This window comes from Ipomoea triloba, chromosome 3, assembly GCF_003576645.1.
Source record: "Ipomoea triloba cultivar NCNSP0323 chromosome 3, ASM357664v1".
Taxonomy (NCBI): Eukaryota; Viridiplantae; Streptophyta; class Magnoliopsida; order Solanales; family Convolvulaceae; genus Ipomoea; species Ipomoea triloba.
Window position 1 is genome coordinate 14,645,186 of NC_044918.1, and position 26,574 is coordinate 14,671,759.

General features: G+C 38.0%; 5 protein-coding genes across 6 annotated transcripts in view; 1 reads left to right on the forward strand and 4 right to left on the reverse strand.

Moving 5' to 3' along the window:
- Window positions 1-2,052: 2,052 nt before the first annotated feature.
- On the forward strand, window positions 2,053-3,672 carry LOC116012290 (omega-hydroxypalmitate O-feruloyl transferase). The gene has a single exon (XM_031251797.1). The coding sequence runs from the start codon at window positions 2,111-2,113 to the stop codon at window positions 3,476-3,478; it is 1,368 nt and encodes a 455-aa protein (XP_031107657.1). The 5' UTR covers window positions 2,053-2,110; the 3' UTR covers window positions 3,479-3,672.
- A 2,390-nt stretch (window positions 3,673-6,062) lies between these two features.
- LOC116014272 (transcription factor MYB77-like) lies at window positions 6,063-7,027 on the reverse strand. The gene has a single exon (XM_031254295.1). The coding sequence runs from the start codon at window positions 6,911-6,913 to the stop codon at window positions 6,149-6,151; it is 765 nt and encodes a 254-aa protein (XP_031110155.1). The 5' UTR covers window positions 6,914-7,027; the 3' UTR covers window positions 6,063-6,148.
- Window positions 7,028-9,327: 2,300 nt separating this feature from the next.
- Window positions 9,328-11,759, reverse strand: LOC116014262 (transcription factor bHLH51). Its single transcript, XM_031254283.1, has 2 exons — window positions 11,327-11,759; window positions 9,328-9,913 (listed from the first exon to the last, which is right to left on the reverse strand). The coding sequence occupies exons 1-2, from the start codon at window positions 11,588-11,590 to the stop codon at window positions 9,419-9,421; spliced, it is 759 nt and encodes a 252-aa protein (XP_031110143.1). The 5' UTR covers window positions 11,591-11,759; the 3' UTR covers window positions 9,328-9,418.
- Window positions 11,760-15,161: 3,402 nt separating this feature from the next.
- LOC116013958 lies at window positions 15,162-17,419 on the reverse strand. 2 transcript variants are annotated; one of them, XM_031253928.1, is made up of 2 exons: window positions 17,262-17,419; window positions 15,162-16,233 (listed from the first exon to the last, which is right to left on the reverse strand). In XM_031253928.1, the coding sequence occupies exons 1-2, from the start codon at window positions 17,301-17,303 to the stop codon at window positions 15,535-15,537; spliced, it is 741 nt and encodes a 246-aa protein (XP_031109788.1). In that variant the 5' UTR covers window positions 17,304-17,419; the 3' UTR covers window positions 15,162-15,534. The 2 variants fall into 2 exon arrangements, with proteins under 2 accessions (XP_031109788.1, XP_031109787.1); XM_031253927.1 differs by having other exon boundaries at window positions 15,162-16,239.
- Window positions 17,420-18,126: 707 nt separating this feature from the next.
- LOC116014389 (clathrin heavy chain 2) overlaps window positions 18,127-26,574 on the reverse strand; it is an 11,719-nt gene continuing 3,271 nt past the window's right edge. Inside the window, exons 8-30 of the mRNA XM_031254440.1 lie at window positions 26,251-26,330; window positions 25,937-26,164; window positions 25,783-25,848; window positions 25,427-25,543; window positions 24,618-24,815; window positions 24,298-24,414; window positions 24,042-24,101; window positions 23,669-23,755; window positions 23,449-23,532; window positions 23,222-23,356; window positions 23,027-23,089; window positions 22,842-22,946; window positions 22,584-22,696; window positions 22,246-22,498; window positions 22,029-22,165; window positions 21,671-21,949; window positions 20,568-21,570; window positions 19,972-20,457; window positions 19,699-19,869; window positions 19,427-19,612; window positions 19,181-19,303; window positions 18,790-18,900; window positions 18,127-18,673 (exon numbers count right to left, since the gene is read on the reverse strand). Coding sequence (XP_031110300.1) covers window positions 18,509-18,673; window positions 18,790-18,900; window positions 19,181-19,303; window positions 19,427-19,612; window positions 19,699-19,869; window positions 19,972-20,457; window positions 20,568-21,570; window positions 21,671-21,949; window positions 22,029-22,165; window positions 22,246-22,498; window positions 22,584-22,696; window positions 22,842-22,946; window positions 23,027-23,089; window positions 23,222-23,356; window positions 23,449-23,532; window positions 23,669-23,755; window positions 24,042-24,101; window positions 24,298-24,414; window positions 24,618-24,815; window positions 25,427-25,543; window positions 25,783-25,848; window positions 25,937-26,164; window positions 26,251-26,330 — 4,367 coding nt within the window. The 3' untranslated portion in view covers window positions 18,127-18,508. The remainder of the gene's footprint in view (window positions 18,674-18,789; window positions 18,901-19,180; window positions 19,304-19,426; window positions 19,613-19,698; window positions 19,870-19,971; window positions 20,458-20,567; window positions 21,571-21,670; window positions 21,950-22,028; window positions 22,166-22,245; window positions 22,499-22,583; window positions 22,697-22,841; window positions 22,947-23,026; window positions 23,090-23,221; window positions 23,357-23,448; window positions 23,533-23,668; window positions 23,756-24,041; window positions 24,102-24,297; window positions 24,415-24,617; window positions 24,816-25,426; window positions 25,544-25,782; window positions 25,849-25,936; window positions 26,165-26,250; window positions 26,331-26,574) is intronic.

Consider the following 26,574-nt stretch of genomic DNA (forward strand, 5'->3'; position numbering starts at 1 on the left):
GCCATCATGTCCATGCAACATCACTAGGTTTAATTTTTCTTTTTTCTTTTCTTTTTTTTTTCTCCCCGACAAATCATGCGTACACACAATATTTCAACAAAAATATTATCATTTCACCTTTTTATCATACGATAATTGTTTATTATTATGACTTTATGAACTTAAGATAAGAAAGGATAAGTATATATTTATGTAAAAGATTTCTATGAATGATGTTATTGCGACAAGATTTATATTAGTTTTTCTTATTCTTTAATCATTCGAGATATCCATCCCCTATCCCCGATATGATCTTATATAAATTTTGTAGTTGATATACTGTGTTGGGACAAGACATATATGTATAGACAGGTATCAGCATCCATGTCCATTAACACATTATTATATTTCACCAAAGAATATACCAAGTTGCAGGCCAGGGAAAAAAAAATAAAAAATTATAATGTTTGATCTATGATTTTTTTTGGGTGAAATTGAGGCACCTAAGCGCCTTATTTAACTCTAGCGTCCAAATTCTGTTGGCATGCATGAGCTGAGAGGAAATATTTCACGCCAGCCGAGGCTTGTTCAAGAACGGTGGTTCCCCAATCTATCCCTTGAGCCAATTTGGCGAGCAAATCTGCGCATCTATCCCCTTCTCTATGATCTTTGACTTGATTTTTCACATTTATAGATTACAATAAAACATTTTATATTCCTTAATAGCTCTAAATTAACTAACTTCACTACAAACTAAAGAATGAATCCACTGTTCTTGCATCAGTGGAGGCAATATTGACTCTTTGTGTTTCAATAGGTTGAAAAAATAATTATGAACAGATATTGCATTGTAATAAAGTCAATAGTATTAAAAAAAAAGAAAAAGAAAAAAGAAAGGAGTCCACTTAATTAACATGTAATAAAGCATAAAATATTTCAATGAATTAGTATTAATATTAAGAGGTAAAATTTCAGCGCAAAATATAATGTTACTTAATATATGATTATATGCCACGTATATTCTTGAAAGTAGAATAATATATGTTGAGAGAGAAATATGAGTATATAACGTAAAAAGGGAGTGCCACTTGTGGCTATCAATTCCCGGAACAGACAGAAAGCAAAGCTAACCATTTCACCATTTTTATTTTTATTTTTTCTATTTTTCTATCCATAAAGTTATGCCAGAGAATCTTGCACAAATCTTTCACAGTGGAGAGAGAGGAAGTAGAAAATAATAATAATAATTATTATAATAATAATAATGTTACTTATATTACAATTTTTAAACTAAATGATATGACATCATATCGAGTATTCAATTGTCTCGTTTTTGCATCTCATGTTTCCTATTGATAATCAAACTAACTATTCTTGCACATATTTTATCACTAAGTACTAACTGAGCTAACCTTTCAGATTTAAATTAACTATTCTTGTAGTGTGTGGCTTAATAAGAAAAAATAATAACTGATAGTGTAAATTAAATCTGAGTCTTAGGAACCCTTTGGAGTAATATAATAGATAAAAGAATATGAGTACAAGGTTGGTTTGAGTGAGCGAGATACAAGTAGCTAGTTAATAGTGAGAATATATATGATGTCTTTTTGGGCCGATCATCAACCAAGCTATTTATACTTATACATTTATGCTAAAGTCCGTCAATGTTAAATCGGTTCACTGACCCGCTTCTAAGTGTCCTCTAATCTCCTAATTGGTTCTATCAGTTTAGTTGCCAATCCACTTGGGCTTGACCTTGGCCTTCTTCAATCAGCGAGATAAACCTATCTAGGCCGTTCATAGGTTTGTCTAGGTATAGCCCATCGATTAGGTTTGTTATAAAATTCGGTGTAAATAATTTATTTTATTTTTTTAATATAATAATGAAGTAGTTTGGTCTACTATGTGATTTATTGTTTATTTTTAAATTTTGGGTACCATTGTATCATGTGATTATATATACACAGAATTTGACATGACACATATATAGTATAGGGACCTCTCTGCTTCTATATAAATGAATGTATAGCTATACATATTACATGCAATAATTCTCTCCTTTAAACTCAATACCCCACCCCCACACACACGGGGCCCCTACACACACATATATTATATATGGTGTATATATATGCGTAGCCAAGGCTATTCCAATATTCTTCTTTATGCAAAAATGGCGATGACCTCCATACATGTAAAAGAAGCTGTTTTAGTGAGCCCGTCGGAGCCGACGCCGGTTCAGGTTCTTCCCCTCTCCGCCTTGGATTCTCAGCCGTTTCTGCGGTTTACTATAGAGTATTTGTTGGTGTACAAGACGGCCGGCGCCGCCGTGGATAGGGCGGCGACGGCGGCGAGGGTGAAGGACGCGCTGGGGCGCGCGTTGGTTCCGTACTATCCGCTGGCGGGACGAGTGAGGGCGCGGCCGGACGGGGCCGGTCTGGAGGTGACGTGTCGCGGCCAGGGGGCGGTGTTTATTGAGGCGGCGTCGGAGCTCACGGCGGCGGAGTTTGAACGGGCGCCGCGGTGCGGGGCCCAGTGGCGGATGCTGCTGTCGTTGTACGTGGTGGATGTGCTTAAAGGGGCCCCACCGTTGGTCGTGCAGCTGACGTGGCTGTCGGATAATGCTGCCACGCTGGCGGTCGGCTTCAACCATTGTCTCTGCGACGGGATCGGCAGCGCCGAGTTTCTCAACTTCCTCGCCGAGCTAGCGGCCGGGAAGCGCCGACCTGGCGCCGAGCTGAAACAGAAACCGGTCTGGGATCGCCATATTCTTAACCCGGCTAATTTCCGGCAACGCCGTTCTAACTCAGTGAGTCACCACCCCGAGTTCAACCGAGTTGCTGACGTCAGCAACTTCGACTCCCGGTTTTCGCAGGAGAGACTAACGCCGACCTCCGTGGAATTCGACCGGCGAAAGCTCACCGAGTTGAAGAAACTCGTCCAACTCGCCGGAAAACTCGCCGACCCGCCATGCACGTCGTTCGAAGTCCTCTCCGCCCACGTATGGAGGAGCTGGGCGAGGGCCCTTAATCTCCCCCAAACCCAAACGCTAAAACTCCTTTTTAGCGTCAACGTCCGCCACCGAGTCAAACCGAGTTTACCCGGCGGCTACTACGGCAATGCCTTCGTCCTCGGCTGCGCTCAGGCCACCGTGAAAGACCTATCGGAAAAGGGACTCAGCTACGCCACCGAGTTAGTAAAGAGAGCAAAAGAGCGAGTGGACGAGGAGTACGTGAGAGAAGTGGTGGAATCGGTGAGTTCGACTCGGGCGTGTCCCGACTCAGTGGGCGTGTTGATAATGTCGCAATGGTCAAGGCTCGGGCTCGAGAGGGTTGACTTCGGGCTGGGCCGGCCGGTCGAGGTGGGGCCCGTAATCTGCGATCGGTACTGCATATTGTTACCGGTCTACGATTCCAGGGACGCTGTTAAAGTCAACGTCGCAGTCCCCGCCAGCGCCGTTGACCAATACTTGTACCTTCTGAGGAATACCTGCCCCTGAGCATAACGTCATCTTTCAGCACTTGAAAAAAAAAAGCTGTTTGACTTTGAGTAATTTTGTTTTTTATAATTTACTTCTATATATATAATCCAGTCAACAGCATTTTCGATCTCTACATCTCATCACAATATTCTCTTATATCATTCAATGATCGGAGATAAGAGATACACTAATCTATGTGACAAGTTCTTTGACATTAGCATCTCGTTAAAAAGTTTGTGACAATTAAATTTATTGCTATAATACTCTACATATTTCTTTCCAAAAGGTTGAATTTTCAACCTTAAGATCCTCTATGCTTCTGACTCAATAGAGTATCTGGGAGCAAACATATTCTAAATTTATGTTCTAGACAGAGAAATCCGTAGCCACTGTTTAAGGATGTGCACGGGTTAAACTCTGCCTTGCAACTCTAATCGTTAAAGGATCACAATGAGGTAAATCATCACAGTTTAAGTTGCCAATAACTAGCAGACTCAAACCAAGAAGGTCAATATGTTACTTTCACCAGAAATCAAACTTTGTCTTAATTTATTGTGACTCTGTGTCCTAATTTTGAGCCTCACGTGGGTAAAATTTGAGAGAAGAGACCAGAGATCGAGTCTCAACAGCAGTAGTGGGACTTCTTGTGCGCAGTGAGTAAAGATTTAGTCTTTGTGTTCAGTTGATTTACATCCTCTCAATGCTTTGTCGAGTAGAAGATTCAACATTTTGAAGAAAAAAAATGATTAGTTTAAATTACAAGTCCAAAAGGGTTTGGTCCATCGTGACAGGCTTCTAGATTATTAAATATAGGTAAGCAATAATTACTCTGGGCTTTGGAGTAAAACTTTGATGCAATTAATTATTGGGCCAGCCATGACAGGTTCTTGGTATTCACGAAGAAGACAGTCTTGGTCAAGCTGCTCTGATAACAGTGTAATGGCTTGTATTGCACTTTTATGATATATAAGTTGAGTTCATTGAAGAAGCCATGATAAATATGTACAGCTTTCTCTTTTGTCATGCATGACAATGGAATATTCCTAATACTTTTCTTATTTTAATACTATGAATTTGTGATTACCAAGCTAACAAGGTTATTAAGGGTAAATGTATTGTAAGAAAAAAAAAACGAGAGAAACATCTTCCTTTACAGATAATTTCATTAAACAAATATTGAAATTTGCAAATAAACTAATGTTAAACTACATTCTTCTACGTATTCATAATTTGTTCTTGGTCTATTTTGTAAGCTAAATGTGTTGTACAAAATTTTCATAGACTAACACAAACTATTTGACTCACTTTTTTTTTTTTAAACATCAATGGATCAATCACACATTAGTGCATAGAATCCATAGTGAGGGCATTGGCCCCCACTAAATAAACTCTCTTTTTATTCGTATTATGAAAACCAAAATGATACACACGCATAACTCCAAAACGACATCATTTTGAGACGGTATATAATAGTTGCTATAAATCCTAGCATTCTACATACATACATACATAATTATTACTTTTTAAATGCAACCACAAAATGGTACTTTTGCCTTCTAGACCTTTCTACCTTTCATTGTGATCATAGTAGTAACCTTCTACCTTTTGTTGCACGTGCTAGCACTTTCTACTTCCCTTTCCCTACACCGTTTTAGATGGCATATGTTGTCACTTTTACCTTCTAGTCCTTTAAGCGATGCACATGTTGTCACTTTTACCTTCTAGCCCTTCAAGCTTTCTACCTTTCACCTGCACGCGTTTGCCCTTCCACCTACCGTTTATAGCTACATGTGTTGTCAACTTGTCACTTTTACCTTCTTTCCCCCTTGTCACTTTTACTTGTAAATCCTTCTACCTTTCGTTTGCACGTATTTACCAATCCTACTGTTTATAGCTACATGTGTTGTCAACTTGTCACTTTTACCTTCTTTCCCCCTTGTCACTTTTACTTATAAATCCTTCTACCTTTCGTTTGCACGTATTTTGCAATCACTAGCACTTTCTAGTTTCTACTGGCCCTTCTACCCACCGTTTATAGCTACATGTGTTTCTACTGGCCTTTCCACCCACCGTTTATAGCTACATGTGTTGTCACTTTTACCTTCTTTCTCCCGGTCACTTTTACTTCTAAATCCTTCTACCTTTTGTTTGCAATCACTAGCACTTTCTAGTTTCTACTTGACCTTCTACCCACCGTTTATAGCTACACGTGTGGTCACTTTTACCTTCTAGATCCTTTTACCCTTCTAGCTATATATCTTACATACTTTTATCTTATCTATCCTTAGATTCAACCCGCCGTTAGATTACGATTCGATCATAGCTACACGTGTTGTCACTTCTAGCTTCTTTCTCCTTCCACCTTCCACCCATATATACCTTCTTTCCCCCTGCTTTCTACTTCCCCTTCCGTCCACTGTTTATAACTATACATGTGCGCGCGCTAGCACTTTCTACTACTACTTCCACCCTTTATTGCGTAGCATTGCTTTGACTCTTTCAATATTGTGTTTCCCCCTTCCACATATCATGATAGTTGTTTTTGTTTCGTTTTAAATTTGTATCATATTTTAATTTATAAAGTCTATGGTTGAAAGGCTAAACAATTATCAAAAGGACTTTGCCTAACAAAAAGTATACATTAAATAAATATATGAAAGCAAAAATGGGCTTAGAACTAAGAAGTATTTAGGTTTTGGGTCGTTGTTGAACATTGGACTCGAATTCAGGCCCAAGCCCACCACTGGCTCGTAATTTATCAATGTAACTACGAACCTCTTGCGCGATCATACGATGCATAATCAACAAACACGTGTCTTTAATCTCAATCTCCACCTTTGATCTTCCTTCCTTTCCGTCATCAGATACGCTACTCGGCGGTAGCTCTTCCTCCTCCTCCGCCGCCGCTGAGTTTTCTCCGACCGCCGCTTTTCCTCCCGGCGGAAACAATGACAGCAAAGTCTCCGGCGCGTCTAATCGCAACACATCCTCCGCACCGCCGCCGCAGGCGGCGGCGATTTTACTCTGCTCGTCCGTTTTAGACTCGGACGACGATTCATCCAAGCAAACTCGTTTGTCCGCCGCCGCCTGCGGCGGCGCGTCCTCCGCACTCCTTTTCCGGCGCCGGAGAGTGGAATTCCAATGATTCTTAATCGCATTGTCCGTTCTCCCTGGTAAAAGGCGCGCGATCGCCGCCCATCTGTTGCCGTGCACGGCGTGCGCGCGGAGAATAACGGCGTCCTCCTCCGGCGAGAACGGGCGGTGCTGCACCGCAGGACTTAGCTGATTGCACCACCGCAACCGGCACGACTTCCCCGACCGCCCTGGAATTCCGGTGCTAATTAACGACCAGTTCCGCGGCCCGTGCTGCTCCACCAGCTTCACCAGTGTCGCATCTTCTTCCGGCGTCCATGAACCTTTCACTCTCCCTCCTCCGCCGCCGCCGTCCTCCATTTTCTAGCTTTAATTTCTTTCACTCACTCTCTGATAATGTTTATCTGTGTGTGTGTGTATATATATATATATATAGATATATAGAGAGAGAGATATAGAGATTATATAGAGAGAGATTAGAGATATAATGTTAGGGTTTAGAAGGTTAGGGGAGAGATGCATAACCGTCAGGAAAGAGGAGTTGTTGGCATGAACCGTAAACTGCTCGCTTATTGACGAAACAAATTTAATTTAATTTAATTTAATTTTTTTTCTTGGTTGTTACTTGTTAGTTAGATTGGTTGTTACTTGTGAGTACCGTATGAACTAATATTTCTCTTTTTTTCTTTTTTTCTTTTTTTTTAACCAATATTACTTTTTAAAATTTTGAATCTTGGTTTGACAATATTATATTTATTTTTAGAAAATTGATATCTCCCCTAGTTTGAGTTTTTTTTTTTTTAATCAATAATGCTATATTTAACGGGAAAAACCTTTTCTATTTCTGTATTTTTAAAAGTATATACTTCAGTCACATTTAGTATAACTTATTTAATATTATACTTGCATTTAAGACAATGTTCTTGAATATTTTGCATTAAATTATTATTAAAAATAGAGGAAAATTAAACAAAGTATTATATAGAATAATAAAAAAAAGTGTAATTAATTAAGAGAGGTAATTAAGAAGCATGAAAATGTTGTTTAATGTAAAATATTAATGGAAGTGGTAGGAGGTTGTGGGGGTTTGGTAACTGATGGAGGAAATGGATGAGTAACGGCTTTTGCTACAAAATGCAAGAGGCGTTATGCCAAACGGTTCAGATTGCGACTTCCCAAACTATACAACTTAGTAACTTTCGTGTGCTTCCTAACCATTCTTTCCAAAAATTTATATATTTATATATATATATATATATATATATATACACACACACTTGAAACAATAATTAAATAAATAAATTGTTGGAATTTACAAACACAATCATCTCAACATGCATAAATTATTTGATCAACGTTAAGAACGATTAACGATATAAATATGAGAGAGTAAAGATAATGAATAAACAGAGTCTTGATCTCTCGAACCATGGTTGGTACGATGGTTCAACATCTTGTCCCTTAAGCATAAGGTTGGGGTTCGATTTTGTATATTAACGTGATATTTATAGAAAAATACATAGATACATGTGTGTTCATAGACGAGTTTTCTATGATTGATGTTTGTCAACGAAAATATAGGGTGATTATAATGGTTTTCACACATCCCAAAGGTATATTAACGTGGTAGGTTAATATTACTCGATCCCAATTCTTTCAGATAAGATTTATTTTAAAATTAATAGCTTTACTCAAGTTGATAATTTTGGGTTTATTGACTATTATTCTCCAAGATAATAAATGACAATGGACTTAAAACATTTTTTCAAGTGTAGTTCCTATCCCCGATAAATTATAGTTTGGGCAAGTGACATCACCAATTCGACTCGATAAGACTTGACAAATTAAATTCCATGAAATTATATTGAAATGATGTGATTTCAAAAAACAATATTGAAATGATGTTGTGCACTATTTATCAGTCAACTTAACAAAATTTCATAAAATCAAAGAATGTGCTATGTTCCGTCTTCTCAACTAGTAAAAATGGAACAAAATTTGGAATGAATTATCATAATTAAAAAATATAATTGGTAGCAAATGTACAATTTTATTTTATCATACTTGCATATAGGAGTGTCAAATTGGGCCGAAGTCTGGCCGTGCGTTAACCCTAACCCGGCCGGCCTGTCATAGTTTGGTGTGTGTGTGCGCGTTTTGATGTCGTGGATGAATTTTTTTTTTTTTTTTTAACTCATCCCGCTCCACAAAATGTAGGTGGATGCTCACTTTCATTTTTCAATTTTAGTTTATTGGTTCAACCCGCTGGATAAGCCCGACAACCCGCAGTTTTGGGTTAGGGCCAGTCCAACCCAATACACGAACAAAAAATCAGTTAACCCAAACCGATAAGTTCAAAAGCCCTATAAGGCTAATCTAAAATCCAACGGGTTAGCCCAATTGACATCCCTACTTGCGTAGCAATCAACGTAATATTTCAGTAGCGGGATGTTGGACTTAGCCCTCTAAGGAGTCTAAGCCAATGCTCAACATGAATACAAATTAGTCCAATAAGAATATTATATTGGATGTTGTCCACAAAAACAACCCAATTAGTTTTTAGGTAGTAGATTTTGGACAATGACATAAGATCCAATCCTGATAGTTAAAGTGTGGAGTTTCACCCAATGTAATGAGCTCTAATCCTTCCAAGAAATTAATCTTTTCACCTAATATAATGGCCATTAGGAAAAATGTCTAAACTTGTACTTGGACTACTGAAATCAAATTTAAAAAATAGAAAAAGAAAATCAGGCCAAGCAGGGCTACTGAAATCAAACATAATGAAGATCAAATGAAGTATATATACATAATATAATGTAATAATTGAGAATATAATATAAAATAGTGAGGGAGGGATTTAATTTAATGATAATGTGCAGGCAAGAAAAACCTTTGCCTCTTACTTTTGATACGATAACTAGTAGTAGAAGCCGGTATGGCAATCTTACACAACGCAACCTTAAGAGAATGTTTCACAGAATTCATCATATTATGATTCGAGCTTTCCACCGCGTCCATGTCGGGGGGGCAAAGCTGCAGCACAAAGACGCTTTTAACCCTGCCGCCTAAACTCGTCACATCCGCCTGCACCGTCGTTAGCCGGAGATCTTTCAGGGCGCGGTTTATCTCCGCGAAAAGCTCCGGCCGGTCGTCGCAGCAGACCGAGGCCTTGAGGTAGTTCGAGGAGGTTGAGGTTTGGTCGTCGTTAATGGCGGCGGTTGAGGAATGTTGGTCGTCGATGGTGACTTCGTCGGTGTCGGTGGGAACGTCGGCGAGAGCTTCGGTGATTTCCGTGGCTTTTCTCTTTAGGTCTTTCACGTGGTCTACTACGCTTGATAACAAAGCCGCCTTGTCCATCTTCAATTTTCATCAATAAAACTTCTTAATTAACGTTAACATATATAGCAATTGTTAAACCGGATTCATATTACAGTTAACTGTTTTTATACATATAAACAAATAACTTGATGATTGCTGACATGATAGTTTCAAGTACAGAAACTGTCAATTACATATACTAGATATGTCAACTACAGATATAGAGTCTGAAGGTACTTTTAGATTAAAGTTTACAATACAAGATAGACACTGGTCCATGGTATAATTTACCCATAGATAGCCAAGTATCTCCTGGCAGGTCTGATCACATCGTTGTTACCATACCATATATATTCATGTTAAGCAGATACAATGTATAGGTTAGTACCGATGTCTTTTGTATTTAGAATAAGCTAAAAAGTTTAAGGAAAGATTATAAGTTTGTGTCGAGTATCGTGAATATAATGTCACCACAATATGTCATACCATAGGCAACGTACCAATTAGGTTTTAGTTATCTTTTTAGGTAATAGCACATAAGAGACAATGAAGTGTTATGATTAATTTTTTTTTATTAAAATGATACCATTTTTGTTCAAACTAAACTACTATTTTGAGTATCATATCCTTTTAACAATTATGACAGTTGACACCCGGTGCTGATTAATCATAAAAAAGTAATTTTTGATGCATATATATTATAATAAGAATGAGACAATAAAATGTAAATCTAAGTCTATTATTTGAAAAGCAATATAAGTTATTATCAAGTTACCCAACAAATTAAAAAGTAGTGTAATTTACTATTGAGTTGCCTAACAAAATAAAGTTGAGTAGGGTAGATTAGATAAGATTGTGAATAGAGGTTCAGTTCAATGCACATAGAAAAGGTATCAACGCGTAGGGCCATAAGTACACTGCTTAGCTTCTCTATTTTGTTACCATTTGTGACTAAACATGCATACAAAATAATGCATATATATATATGCACATAGCAGTAAATTTTATATATTAACATACCCTTCATCCTTCTCACACTATATACAACTCAAAAATTACTATTTAACATCGTAAATTATATCGAAAAAACTCTTCAAATAAACTTCGTAATCATATTGAATTCTGAATATCGAGATTTGAAATAACTCTCTAAATAAAGTTTGTAACTCTATTTTGAATATCGAGATTTAGTAGAGCTATTTTAATTTCTCAAAAAAAAGTAGAGCTAAAAATTAAAATTGTGATTGTATTGAGAGTGTAATCATTTGGAGTTGGTATTAAAGTGGGAAAGGCTAATTTAAAGCGTTGTTCTGACACCATTTCTGGGCAGATAGATGCCAGGTTTAACTCAAAAAGAGAAGGCGGAAAACCGGCGCATACTGTACTAGAATCTTTCGGGGAAAACCAAGAATCTAATATAATTTCGATGATAATAAGGTTTAAAGATGTCACCTTTTCCGACTTGGGAATCAGTTTCCTGAGAGTGGCGAGCTGCGCATTGATTCTGTCGCGGCGGCGTTTCTCCGCCTCGCTGTGGCTCTTGGAGGCGCTCAGAGCCCGGTCGTCGCCGGCCTCCTCAAACGGCTGCGCCGGCCACGACAGAAAGGCGGCGGCGGATGAGTAATCGCCGGGAAACGACCACGGGAATGACACGGACGCGCTCCCGGCGCCGCCGTGGCCCTTTTCCGGCCACTCACCGCTGAATGAATTCTCCATTTCTTGAATTTCCGATCAAAAAATTTCCCCTTTTTTCCTCCTTTTCCCCCCACAATCCCCATTACATGTCTGAAATCAATGGCTGCTGAGTGTGTGTGTGTGTGTATATATATATAGATATTGTTTAGGGAAGGCGTGATGAAGTAGGGGAGAAGATGATTGGTTTCAGATCTATGAAGCTTTTAAAATGGTCAAAGGAAAATCATTCTTGGCCTTATCATACTGTCACCTCGACTTGACTTTTTTTTTTTCATTTTTCACCCAACAGGACAGTGAGAAAGCATGTATGAATGGACCCAGCATTTATACTGCGCTGCCCTACACCCACTCAGCACACAATTTTACTCTTTGTTGTTGGTGATCTAGTGTTTGGTTATTGGCTTTGTTAAAAATACTTTGGGCATCTATCAATTGGTAGACGAGCTGCTAATGCAATCTTAAAAGCTGCTCTAGAAGAGTATGCAGCCTTAAGATCGACTCTAAGACCGTTAAAGAGTCTTCAGTTGTTCTTCGAGTAAGAGTTAATCTCCGTCTTGTTGGTTTATTGATGGAGAATATGAGGAATAACAGTAACGAGGAAATGAGATCTTCAGGCGTGATATCACTTTCCTATAAGCTTTTAATCTTTCCTCTCACAAAGCAACGAGGTTTCAAGATTAAATCTTATGGGATACAAGAAGATGAAACAAAGTTCTTTGTTGCTTGAAAAGAAACTTTAGGAGAGATTTGAACCGTGAAATAACTTGATAGAATGCAAAACTTGCACACTTCATCAGATGACACTCCCTAGAATTTATAGAAGAAATTCTAACCGTTGGGAGCAGTTTACTAGAAGTTTATGGCTGTTGGTAAACCACCTTCAACCATATATTTGAACTCCAACCGATTTTGGATAGGATAATCCGGTTTACGTAAGTTACGTACCCATGCATGATAAACGTGTTAAAACACATTCTAGTCTTAATATCCCCAATGCAATATACTTGTTGCAAAACAAGAGATACTAAAACATGTGTACAATACTTACCCTTACATATATCAGATCAGCATTCGAGTCATAGAACGCTTCACAGATTCGCATCTCTCGAGAGTTGGAAGTTTACAAAAAGACTATCGAGACATCTGTCGATCGAACTGATCTCTCGATGTATCTCTCGAACATTCCTATCCCTCGATACACCGATGTTCCGCGAACTGATCTTTCGAATAAACTGACCTCTCGAGGTATCTCTCGATCATCCAAAATCAACTCCACAAAACTAAAAAATACTTATAACTCCACAACTCCAAATATTATTTAAGCTTGCATGGTAGACATCTGAACCATTAATATCCATTACTATATAAATATCCAACACGTCTAATATGAATGCTAATGTATTGTTCTAGGTTGGAAGATCGGCTAAACGAAATCTAGATTATTCTTGCCCACAAAGGCAAAATTTCATAGCTCCACAGGACCCCACACCCTGGTACGATATGATAGTAGAGAAGTAAATTACAGTAACTCAGCAGTTCATTAGATGGAAGAATCTATGTGTTTGGCTGTCTGGTACTCAAAATGAGTCCACCACATTGAGTGAAACTCCCGTCCCTCAACCTACCAAAAAGAAAAAAAAAAAAAAAAAACCCTTTTTTCTTTTTCTTAATTGAATATGATAGAAATCAATGAATGAATGTGTTAAATACCTAGACGTGGGGGTTTATCCTAGAGATGTTGCTGTTTCCCCCAATTGATCCATTTTGGAGCCTCAATCATTTCGGTATATTGATCTTTGATATGTTTACGTTACACAAACAAAGCATAGTGATGATTAAGATTGTCCTGCACAACAAAACAAAAGATGTTCAATTACAATCACCCATAAGTCCATGTTGTAGGGCCTGCACCAATCACTCTCATATATTGCTGTAACTTCCACCATAAAGAGGATTTAAAAGATTGACACGACCACTGATCTACCACCGATTGTGTGGTTCTTCTCCTTCCCCCCTCACACTTCTTATTATTACCCCCATTATTTCAGGAAAATTTAACCTATTCGATTCTCGCTCGTTCCCGAAAATCTTTCTTGAGTCTTCAATCATCTCTTACTTGACAAAAGTTTGACTCATATCTCTTTAACATTATGTACACATACAGAAATCTATCCCTCGATCTTATAGTTGCATTAGCGGACACAATATACAAAAATCAACCCTCCAACCCTACTGTTACATTAGAAGACACAAACATACAAAAATCAACCCTCCAACGTAACCTTAGCTTGCAGTTGGATTAGCAAACACAAATAAAAATCAATCATCCGGCCTTGCAGTTGCATTAGCAAACGCAAACATACAAAAACCAACCCTCCAACATAACCTTGTAGTTGTAATAGCAAAAGCGCACAGACACACACAAAACCGACCAACCGACCTTGCAGTTGCATTAACGGACACAAACACAAACATACCAAAGTCAATCTTCTAACCTTGTAGTTGCATTGACAAACACGCATACAAAAGTCAATCATCCGAACTTACAGTTACACACATACATAAAAGTCAATATAATCTCCCGACTTTGCAATTGCATTAACAATCTATTCACCAATTGTTCCGAGCTGATAGGTTAGTGTTTCATTTCTTTTGATTCCTCAGGCCCCATACACACATAATCAGTGCGTTTTGGATAATCCTAAAGCTGTACAAGATCGTCGGTGTGATGAACAAAATGTGGATAGAAGCAAGACAGAGAGATATATATTCGTACATGAGGAGGATATATATCACACAAAAAAGGGGGTAAAGCAGATATGGATAAAAGCAAAAGATTCCTGTACAAGGAGGGGATATGTCACACAAGAAAAAGCAGTGAAAAATGGCACAACTTGCCTGTAGATGCTCTGGGATTTCGGCTCAACATATCAACCATGTTAACAACATGCCAAAACATTGTGGAAGATACATGGCTGGAGATATATGGCTGCCCTAAAGAGACATAAACAAGTGAATCTATGCAAATCTATTCAATCTTGTAATGTACTAAGCAGATTGTATTCTTCACCATCACATAGATTGCATCAAGATATCAATCCCACCATTAATGATCAAAGTCATTTAGGTATGAAAGTACATGAAATTCATTGAAAAAGTAAAAACAATCACATCAAACCAGAAAATTTCCGGGAAACATATCATGGATATATGAGGGTGTGCATTGGTTAAACTCCGCCTTGTGACCCTAACTGACAAATTATAGGACCAGAATGAGATAATCCAGCCTAGGTTGCCCATAGCTGGCCGGCTCAAACCACGAAGGCCAATCGGCCGGTCCTGCTAGAAACCAAACTTGTAACTTTGTGGTTACCAAATCAACAATCTGACCAACTTGGCATACATTTGTTTTATGTAGATGGGCAAAAAGTTAGTTGAAAGACTGTATGTTAAAAAATGGCTCTTCACTGATACACACACTGCTACATGGTGTTGATACTAATTCAAGTAACACAGCCACGCGGGAGAGTAAGCTACCTTTACTGCTTTCTCTATATTCCGGGGTTAGGTTAGAAGAATGTGCACATTGAGCTAAAAAAACAAACAAGTGTATTGCTAAACATTCGACTCCTTCAAAATGGAGTTAAAAAGATAAATACTACACAAGAGGAAAAGAGAGGAATTCGAGAAATGAAAATATTTTGACTAATAAGTTTTGGATCCATTTTGTACACTGATGTATGTCTTGTCTATCTCTCCATCCCTTCCCTTACTCCCAACCCCCACCCAGGCCCTCTTCCGATCCTCAACTTAAAAATTGGGGCTCCTTCAAGTACTTCTTCGTAAAGACACAAGTTTCACATGGGAAGAAAGGCATTGATAGTGCCTAAATTCTGCTACCAAAAATTTGGTTGCTTGTCCAGAAAATGGAGAAGGAAAGAGGATACCTTTGAGACCGGCCACCCTTAATACTCATTGAAATGTATGGCACCAACTTTCCACACAATGTATGTTGTGGCGAACATTACTGTGCTGATAAATACAAATGAAAATGCAATGAGAAACACGTCAAATCCCACTGGAAGCTCAAAAGTCCAGCCGGGTTTTGGAAGCCCTCTTTTGCTGTCATCAAATAGATTATTAGGTGCCTGTGGAAGGCCTTTTTTACCCTTCTCAGACTCACGTAAAACCTCAAGTAGTTTGCTTCCCATATCTGGTTTCGAGGCTGCTTTTGATTCATTATTGTAACGGCTAAGAACACGAGCTGCCCTAAGTTTTTCTCTAGCTGTCAACGGAGACCTTTTCAAGGCGGGCTTTGTAGTTACAGAAGACACGTCCTCTTTCAAGTTTTTGGAAGTTAGTAATCCATTGGAGCCATCAGATCCTTCCGGAGCTGAATCAGCTCGAGCACTAGGTTGATCTTCAGTCTCGGTTCTTGAAGACTCAGACGGTGAAGGATTCTCCACAGAGGAATTTAAGCTCTCAGTAGTTACAAAGTTTTTATCACTGATGTCAGTCTCAACACGATCGGTATTTGCAACTAAGAGATTGAAATTCCACTTCGTCTCCTTTACATCCCTGCGTAACCACGCCTTTTGCGAGGGACAAGCCAACTGGAGAGCCTTCTGCACCGAGATTCCCTTTGATGCACGCTGGTAGTTTGCCTGCAGCTTTCATTGGCAAGAAAACAACCGGTCAGAAACATAGCAACCATCAAACTGACTTCACTTTTAATAAGACGTGGGACTTCTAATTGCAGTGGAGGTATAAAAATTTCCATCTAAAGGCATTGATTGTTCACTGATGAGGATGCATAATTGGATATAAATCCAGTATACAACCACTAAGTTGATGCTCGGTTTTGTATTTACAAGTTCATATGCTGCAACTCTATACTATAGGTATGTAAAAATTTCTGAATTTATTGTATATTGAAGAGCAGTAGAGCAGCAATATATGATGAAAAGCAAAATATTGAAGAACATGATTACTGGATCAAGAAATGCACATCGAATAAACTTCAATCAGGCAGCAGCTGCCAAGATTAAATGCAAATTTTACATGCTTGTTTAGCTACTCCTAAAATCAAAACAGGTAACTCAGTTAGTTCTTGGATAGTAAATTGTGGACAAGACACAAGATCAAGCCCTGGCAGCCCATGATAGGCTCCTTGTGGGCACTACGCACCGGTCCTCCCACCTAATAAGTCGCTGAGTCACCGTGATTTACTTTTCCACTATCCTATGGGCCGGAGGGCGAGGATATTTCGTCTTTGTTGGCAAAAGGAGTATTCCATTTTAGTGCTAAGTTTCTATTAGTATATATACCTCAGTGGAAGAATTGCAAGTTTAGAATAGGGAAACAATCCCCAAAACAGCATGAAAGCTTTGCATACAAACATTTTTATTCATTCATTTAATGAAAAAATTAAAGCTACTCTGAATCAAGCGAGTCATTAGTGGTAGAGAAACGTACAATTTTCACAGCCTTAGAACTATTTTGGTGGAGAAATGATAATGGCTGACTATAAACTTGTTTAATTTCATCAAACACCATTTCCATCTCAAGTAAAAATCAAATAAGTAAAAGAAATTAAAAAGCATAAATTGCGGGTTGGCTTTATAAGAAAAGGAAAGTAGAAAATGTGCAGGAAAAACTATAGGGGCAAAGAAGAAAGGATGGAGAGACATACGGATGAATTCAAGCTCACGACAGAGTTGAGCGAAATCGCCATGATCCACCTCTCTTTCTGATACTTCCTAAGCTATTGCTTTCCCTGAAAGCCTGATGAGCATCAAGCTTTCTGTGCTCTTGAGAAATGAATGGCGCCGAGAGGATGACAAAATTATCCCAAAAATTCAGCCTAGATTTTTTTTTGAACCACGTGGCAAGATAATATAAGTTACTACTAGCTGGATTACGTAGGATATTACGTTCAACCAGGCTTGATATGCTCTGTATTTTTTATTTTATTTTTTGGTTGAGTTAATTCTATTTAAACAGAGTCGATATTCTTCAATCCAATAGGATATGACTCTAAAAAAAATTACGTAGTACTATTTTTGGCAAAACACATCTTTACTCCCCTTGATTAACCTTCTAATATAATCTAAACCAAATTATAAATTTGCAATTCTTAAATCTAATTGCGCAGAGCAGCCATTTCAACTAATGACTTATACAGAATAAAAATACTACATATACTCTTCCTTTATTTCTTTTCTTTTTTTTTTTTGAAAACCTTACTTTATTTCTTTTATTTTATCAATCAATAAGATTTGTCAAAATATGTAACAAACATTGTACTGACCATTTTACATCAAGGAGCTATTAATTGCTAAACGTACTAATTTCGTTGGAAAAAAAAAAAAAGAAGAACACTTCTTTAATTAAAAAGAAACATTTATAAAGAGAAGGTAGAGCAAACACTATAAGAACAGTATTAGATTTTTTTTCCCTTTGAGATCTCATAAATAAAAACAAATTGCTGCTGACTACACCATAGAGGGGGCACTATACCATTAACCATTCAGTAAATGAGATCAAAGCTACAGAGGGAAAAGTGCAACGCAAGTTTGGATATCTCAATGTACAAAGTAAAAAATCATAGAATTAACAAAGGACGAAGTTGGGGCTCAAAAATCAGAGAGCAATACAGAATATCCTCAGCTTGCCGCCTAACTGCAAAAAATGACTCTTCTAAAAGAATATTACAAAGACATATATATATCAACACCCTATAGCATAAAAGACAATGATTATTTTAAAACTAGCCTCCAACTTATCCAATCAACAATCGACTAAATGCAAGAAAGTAAAACCTGGAAAGGATTAAACAAAAACAAAAAGGTAATGAAATAAAAGGGACCATAGAATTCAGTTCCAACTTCATCCTCATAATTTTGTTTACACTTGTATATGGAATGGAATGCCAGCAGGTTAGTACGAACCCATGGATGGCATACCGAATGGAGGCATTGGTGGCATTCCCATACCACCCATGGGAGGTGGTGGCGCACCATAGCCTCCTCCAACACTTGGACCTCCCATTCCTGGCATCGGTGGAGCAGGTAAAGCAAGAGGTAGCAGCTGGGCATACATATTCTGCAATTTTAGGTATGTATTAGAAAGTTATCGATCAAACAATAAGGAATAAGGTATAGCTATTATGAGGGTTTGCATCTAAGCTAAAAAGAATAGTGGTGAAACAAAATAAATACCTGCTGCTTAAGAACATCCTTTTCTTCATTCTCTTTAGCCTTTGCCTCATTTTGAGCCTCAAGTTTATCTTTGATTAGTTCGTCGACTTTGCCAGTATACTCTCGGATGAACTGCAAGAGATAGAACCATGAGAAAAGACTATACATATATGGCATGGGAGTGTTCCACAAGCCATAAATAAAATACAAGTCCAAAGGTTCACTTTTATTCTTCTGTCAAACTTTTATTTACACTCTTTGGCTAGAAGGTATCTGCAAATTATGGGTGGTAAAAATATATAGCAACTTAGAATTAATTAAATCCTAACATTTGATTAATGCCCTCATAGGCTAAGTTGGTCAGACTCAAACAATAAGCAAAGGGAGGTGAGAGCAAGAGAATGAGAGTCACCTGCAACAGATAAGGGAAGGCAAAGTCTATCATATTGTTCATCCAGGCCAACTCGAGAGCAACATCTGGGCGAATCAAGTCGTAACAAACAAAGAGGCATGAGGCAAAGCATTCCTTCTTTCCCTGCAAAAGCATAGCAAACACATTACTTACATCCACCAACATTTCAAATTCTAGTGCCCTTTTCTCGAGAAAGTAAATTTTATTAATATGTTAAATGAACAGAAAAAAAAACCATGTTGTTACCTGTTCAATGAAATAAACCAGCAACTCCTCAGCAAGTTCACGGTCACCAGATTGCGAGGCAGTCTCCATGGCATCTTTGTATAGATTATCTTTCTTGGATAGAGCAATGGATTGCTTCCACCGTCCTGCCTTTTTGTAGATATATGCAGCAACACGCCTCATCTCAAGAAGCTCGTGTTTCTCAATCTGATTGTAGAGAAGAAAGGAATAGCGATTACTATGATGAACAGGTCAATAGATATATAGACAGAACATAGTACATTAAGTTTCACCTTCTGTGCAAGGCCAATTTGATCAAAGTTGTCATGTAATTCAATAGATTCACGCAGTCTATCATAGTCTTCCTCTTCAACATATATCTCATTAAGAGCCTCATTAACAGCAGAAACATTGTTGCTCTGAACAGCAACCATATATGGCTTCACCAGACGCAAGTGACCAGCCTAATTACAAAAGCAACAGATCAGACATAGACTAAATAATTGTTGAATAAGTAAAAGCTAACAAGGAAGGTGAACACATCAACAAATGGGGAAGCCTTTTACCTTTCTCAGGATGTCCACCACCCGTGTGTGGTCCACCTTTAGTGCAAGGACATTGAGAAGATCATTAATCAGATCAGGATGTTCTTGCAAATAGAAGTGGACAGCCTTGTAATACAGCTCCACATTGGCCACTTTGACAACAATATCTTTGAACTGCATGTGATCCCAAGCATCTGGGGAATGGTTCATGACAGTAGTTGCAGCATTATCAAATTCATCATATTGGATGTACAGATACGTAAGCTCCTTCCAGTGCTGCTGCTCATCACATGCTCGGATAAGCTTAGGAATGTTAAGACGGGTGGAGAACAATTTAATATGTTCCATGAGCTTCTCATGACGGTATCTGGCATACAATACCCCAAGCTCTGTAAAGATACCCATATGTGCACGCTCCAATCCTAGCCCACTTTCCATAAGAGAGATTAATTCATTGAAACAACCCCTGCTTTGATAGAATTCACTCACTTCTTCTAAATCATCCACCTTTTAAATCAGCAAAAAGATCATGAAGAAATAGTAAGTAACATGTCTGAGTTCAAAAAGATTCATTCCAACAAGACAAAACACTACAATATTAGTGCACACAAAAATACCTGCACAATAATGTTAAGCCCACAAATCTGAGCCAAGCGGAATTCCTCAGCATCAACACAAGCAAAGCAGACTTCTTTCCATGTTTTTGCACTATTTGCCTTACGAGCTGCATCAACGGCACCTTGAAATTGCTGCAACTTCACAAGTGTGCTTGCCAATTTTCCCCAGTTAGAAATAAATGCAAATATTATCTTTGCGGCTTCATATAAACCTTCTTCAAACAAACGATCACCAACATTTGGCAGATTAGCAACATTTGGCATGAGAATAAATTCTTCAATCTCACCCAGACGATCAATTTTGGCATATGCAAATATAAGTTCACTGTCAACCTTAGGTTCCTTTGTCTTCTGCCTAACCATCAGCAGATACTTAACCAGGTCATGGTAAACATCTGCATCCTGAGCAGCACGGATAACTTCCAAAAAGTGGGTGGCATCATCTGCACGGATAAATGACTCAATAGCATCACTAACTAATCCCTCTCTAAGTTGAGCTTTGGCCACCTGGCTCCACACTGCATCTTCTTCAACACGGAATGCAAACTCCACAGCCCGGTTAATGTCTCGAACATTATCTAGAAGAACATTGACAGCCTGGACATTCAAATTGAACTTTTTGAAGATTGCAAAAGCTTCTTCATATAGTTGGGCCTCAATAGCCACTTCACCAACCGCAGGTCCATCAAAGTTATCAAGCCTATTGATATAGTCCATAACCCTAGAGGGATCTGCTTTAATGGCAGTCAAGATCAACAAATTCTGCAAATTAAAGTTCCCACTGAATGCAGAGTTTTGGAGTACTATCTTTTCAAGAAGCTCAATTAATTCATGTGGAAGATCAGCAGTCATGAAAGCTTTAACTGCTGCTGACACTTGTTCTGGGCTCTTGCTTTCAGGCAGAGCAGTAGATACAACTTGATCAATCAGCTGTCTTCTGAATTCATTTTCAGGGTTCAGAACCTTATCCCAAAGATCAGCATCCATCCTTTCCACTACATACCTAAAACAACAGAAAAATGCAATTGTGAATGTCTAGGTCCTTGTGAATCCAATTGTCATGGCAGTATGGCACTAGTAACTTAACTACATAAAAATCAAACCTGGCCTGAAGTTTGAACAAAGAGTTCTTGCTAGTTACATTGATAAGCTCATCATCACATTGCCCTCTCCGGTATGCAACAACAGCAAGGGTTGGATCACGTTTCTCACAATATTTACCCACAACACGTGAATCATAATACGGGTTGGTTGTAAGGAAATGCTCTGGGTTGTTGTTGCTGTCAATTATGATTTTACCCAGAGCATTGTGGACATGCACATCTTGGCTTCCTTCACTCACAAGATGCTCCAAAAATTGAGTAAGCAGTCGAAGCCGGTTCCTGAAATTCATGAGAAGAAAAGATAAGAATATAAACAAAGGCCAAGAAAGAAGAATGATAACCAGGCATACATCATTACCTTTTCTCACATTCCTCCACTAAGGGCTCAACAGGAAGCAGAGAACGGACAGATAGGATCAATCCTTTAATGAAATCTTCAGGGCACTCATCATCCAGAAGCTGCCCAACAACTAAAGGAGCATTTCCTGGATTAACCTGTCAATAGACCAAAACACAACTTAAGATGAAAATGACTTGAAAATATTATCAAAGCATAAAAGAGTTTTAAGAAGTACCTTTTGGACGTAACCTTCAATATATCTGAGCATGTTATTTGTGTATAGGTAGTGAGTGAGGTCTGGAACAAAACCAAAGCGGTCACATACATTAATCAGAGGTCGGGCATCAGGAAGTTTGGCTTCCATCAAAAAGTTCTTAGTTTTTTCGGGGTCATAGAAGTTGGACTCTCTTGTTACACGTTCAACTTCCTTGATTTGTCCAGTCTTAGCGGCTGCCTCAATATACTTAAAGTGAATTTCGGGATCCTCACTACATGCCAATAAATAAACAAGTAAATAGTAGTACTACATATGAATACAGTATACAGTAGCAAAACTCTCTTTCCAACACATACCTTAAACTCAAGTATGATCCTAAGAAGAAGTACAATCCATCATATGACCTGAATTGCTCAAACAACTTTATGCATGCATCAAGACCCAACTGCTCACAGTATTCTTTCGCAACCTGCATATATAACAAACTAATTACTACTCTGAACAGGATATATCTAGTTTCTATTCTTTCATACCACTTGTTTGCAAGTTTCTAGATAATACAATAACACCCATTTGTAATTTGTAATAACATATAATAGAACACCAGTGTATACCTGAACAATTATCTGAAGGTTTCCCTTCAGATTAATCAGCAAAAGGTCCTTCATGCACTCCAATGCCCACTCCCGTGAAAGTGTTCCAAAAAATTCTACCAAAGACTGCCCAACAAAATAAAATGCATAAAAGTCTAATAATCACCGCAGCATGAAAGCTTATGTAATATATTTAGTTTGCCAACCTGAGGCTCAATTGCATGAGTATTCACAATTACACGTTTAATATCAGGGAGTTCACTGTAGTGCTGCAGAAAGAGTTGCATGATTTAAATTTAAACAGGAAAAAGAAAAGGTAGGGTAATAAAACCTGGCTAGCCAATCACACTGAAAAAAAAAAAAAAAAAAAAAAAAAAAAAAAAAGATGCAAAGAATAAAACCTGCAGGGCTCGGACATAAAGACCAGCTTTTTCACAAAGTTGAGCAATTCGAGGACGATCATAATGACTGAACATTCCATTTGCTAAAATTGCATCAGCCACATTGGGGAAAGTAACAAGATTAATCTCTAAGACCTGAACAGAGATTTTATGTCACCATGATGCTAAAACCAATATGCCTAAGCCAAGACATGTTGCATAGCAATTATTGAAAAACAAGAAACAACCTTTGTTTGCAAATAACCATGCTCTGGAAGGTTTGGTTTCAGAACATCCAATAAAAATGCTGTAGCCTCACGGATCATGTTCCTCTGATTTATTAAAAAAAAAAATCTCAGTTCAAAAATAAAAATAAAAATCAACCTCACCTGATAAGAGAATTTTTCAAACATAGAGCAATAGAGCTATGATTTTGTAAACCAAAGGAAGTAATAATCATGAACTAACCTGAAGAAATAGATCAGTTATTGTGTTATAGTCAACAGGGCAGCCTCCCTCCATTTGGGACATCATGAGTGCAAAATTTACAGCTCCCTGCAAATATACAAAATGTCTATATGCATCAATAACATGAACCCTACACAGCTAAACATAATAAGTCCATGTTATCCATTTGCTTTAGTAAAAAAAGGGTAAGTTCTCAACTGTGTTAAGATAGCATTATTAATTCATGAAGAAACACATTTCAGGTAAACACAACCAACAAGAAGATTCATTGATAAAGAGTACATCGAGATTTTCATAAGCAGCACTCACACTAAGAGAGATGTTCAGACATTGATAAGCATATCATGTGTCCAAAATGCACCAAATGGCTTACCTGAGGATCAGATCGGAGAATTGTTTGCAGGAGGAAAAGATAGTCAGGTGAGTATCCAACCTGCAAAGCAGAAATCATACATCTTATGTTATTACACAGATGAATACAGAGGTATAAATAAATAAATAAATAAATAAATAAAGTATCCACCAAATCACTTGATGTGAGAATATTTAGCTTACATTGACAATATAAAGACTAAAAGATTCAAGTGAGAGGAATAGTAGGAAATGGAGGCCACAGTGGTGCCACTAACCTGCTTGGAGTATATTAAAATCTTGTCAAACTCCCTGCGTTCAGCAAAGGCTGCAACAACTTTTGGAGTAGCTCTTGCTTTGATGTATATTTTTAATGCCAGGTCATTATCCACAGTCTACAAGAAAGGATTTACAATTAGAATCACAAAGAAACTCCAGATCATTATCCACAGTCTACAAAGGTTTACTATTAGAATAACAAAGAAATGTCAGAAAGTTTCAGTCTACAGGAAAAGGTTTTAACTAGCAAATCCCAAAACACAAAACAAATAGACTTCAAATGAAGAGAGAATCACGCAAGGTATATTTTTAAATTAACCTTCACAAGGTCCCCAAGTTCCTCACTGCACTCCAGCTTATCCTCTGCCAACCAGTTCTCCAAGAGGTTCTTCTTATTCTGGTTCACAACCAGGCGTGAAAGTTCCAACGACTCAAAGGCATTGAGCTTTCCTCTAGTTAAAAGTGTCCCAAAGTACTGAAGCAACGGTGGTGTTTGCCCTGCTTGAACAGGAACACTCTACAAAAAAAGCAAGTGAGAGCACATTAAAGATCATTTATAAGTGTTTTAAGATAGCCAATAACGTTGGTCCTATTTTCTCAACAAATAAATGGATGGTAACATAAATAATAATGTGACAAGATTTAAATAAAATTTTCCTACAGAAGATGAAAGGCAAACTGTACAAAAAACCATGAAACTGGGTATGATAGATTGCAGCAAATTGTCTGGTGAAAGAAAAATGTTGAAAATGAGTGACCACACCAAAATGGCAGAGATCATGGATTTGAGATAATACAAGAAAGGCCATATGGAAAGATATTCTGGCCATATAGAAATGAATTTGATCAAAATAAAGCAAGGGTTGTGCCTGTTTAGGACAAATTGAAAGAAAACCAATTAGGATCTTGTAGAAATGTTCAATCTAAATCCATGGATGGCCAATTTGAAAGAGTGACAACATGGTAGTAATTGAGATGCATAAGACAGACAGACCAGGACATTTTGAATAAAATTATCAGGAAAGGTATTACTCTACCTCATGGACTGCTGAGGATTTAGCCCTTAATTGGATCGAAAAACTAGGTTGCATTTTAAGTTAATCTTAGCAATTGTAAAATAACCAATACCTGAAATTTGGCAACAGTATCAGAAGTGCGGAGAATGCCTTGCGGAGACTCTGCAGCAAGTTCAGCCGCCTCTTTATACTTAGCCTGAGCAAATAACTCTTGGAAACGTTGGACAACCTGATTCATATTAGATATGTAAATATAAGATCACATGGAAAGCATTGCTTTTTAGGACACAGGTTGGCATCCCAAAGTCTAGAACCCCCCAACAAAGTGGAATTAGAGCATTGAATAATTAAGTGATAAGTTCTCATACTTCTAAAAGCATGAGACCAACTTAAGGAAATGAAGGCAACTCCTACACGATGAAATAACCTCTCTAAGAAAAGGGTGAAATGTGACAAACATCAACTAACCAAATTCTCAGCACCAGGAAGGTTTCCTCTCTTGGCAAGATTAACAGCGAGCTCCAGATTATTCAACTGCAAAATATATTGAAATTTATGAATCTTACAGTAAAAGTTGCTTCATGTTTCTAATAAGAAGATAACAAATAATGAATTCACCTACTTGACCACTAACAAAGGGCACAAGTGTTGCTTCATTTACTGTGGCAAGCAACACCTGGCCTCGCCTGTTGATAGCATAGAAACCCCCCACAGAAGAAGCTTCAGCCGTCAAAAAAATAGGGTCTGGGCTGATCCTATTTCTGTATACTGCAGTAGCAGTTTCGAGGTCATAAACAAATAAAAGTCCAAGCTTTGTAATCACATAAATTAAACTGTATTTCTGGGAGATCTGCCAAAAACAAAACAAGTATGTTACTGTAAAATTATTCCACAAATACTGCCAAGAACATCTGTAAAAGGGAGAACCAAGATTACCTGCATTGCAACTGGAAAATCATCAGCAAAATCAGGTGGAAAGAAAAGATCTGCCTGCTTCTTAGTAAAGGCTGGTTTTCCTGCTCAACAGTACCATACATAGAATGAGCATAAGGATAAAACAATAGCAAAAATGTATGGAGCACTACATAAAGCATATGCAAGAATTAACACCTAGACATCAAATGTTATCCACACCAAATAAGTGCGACACCTCACATTCAAGATTAGGCCTTAATGTGGTAGGGTTGGGGCATGTAGAAGAGAGTAGGAAGTTAATCAGAAGAACCTCACCCCCCCCCCCCCCAAAAAAAAAAAAAACAC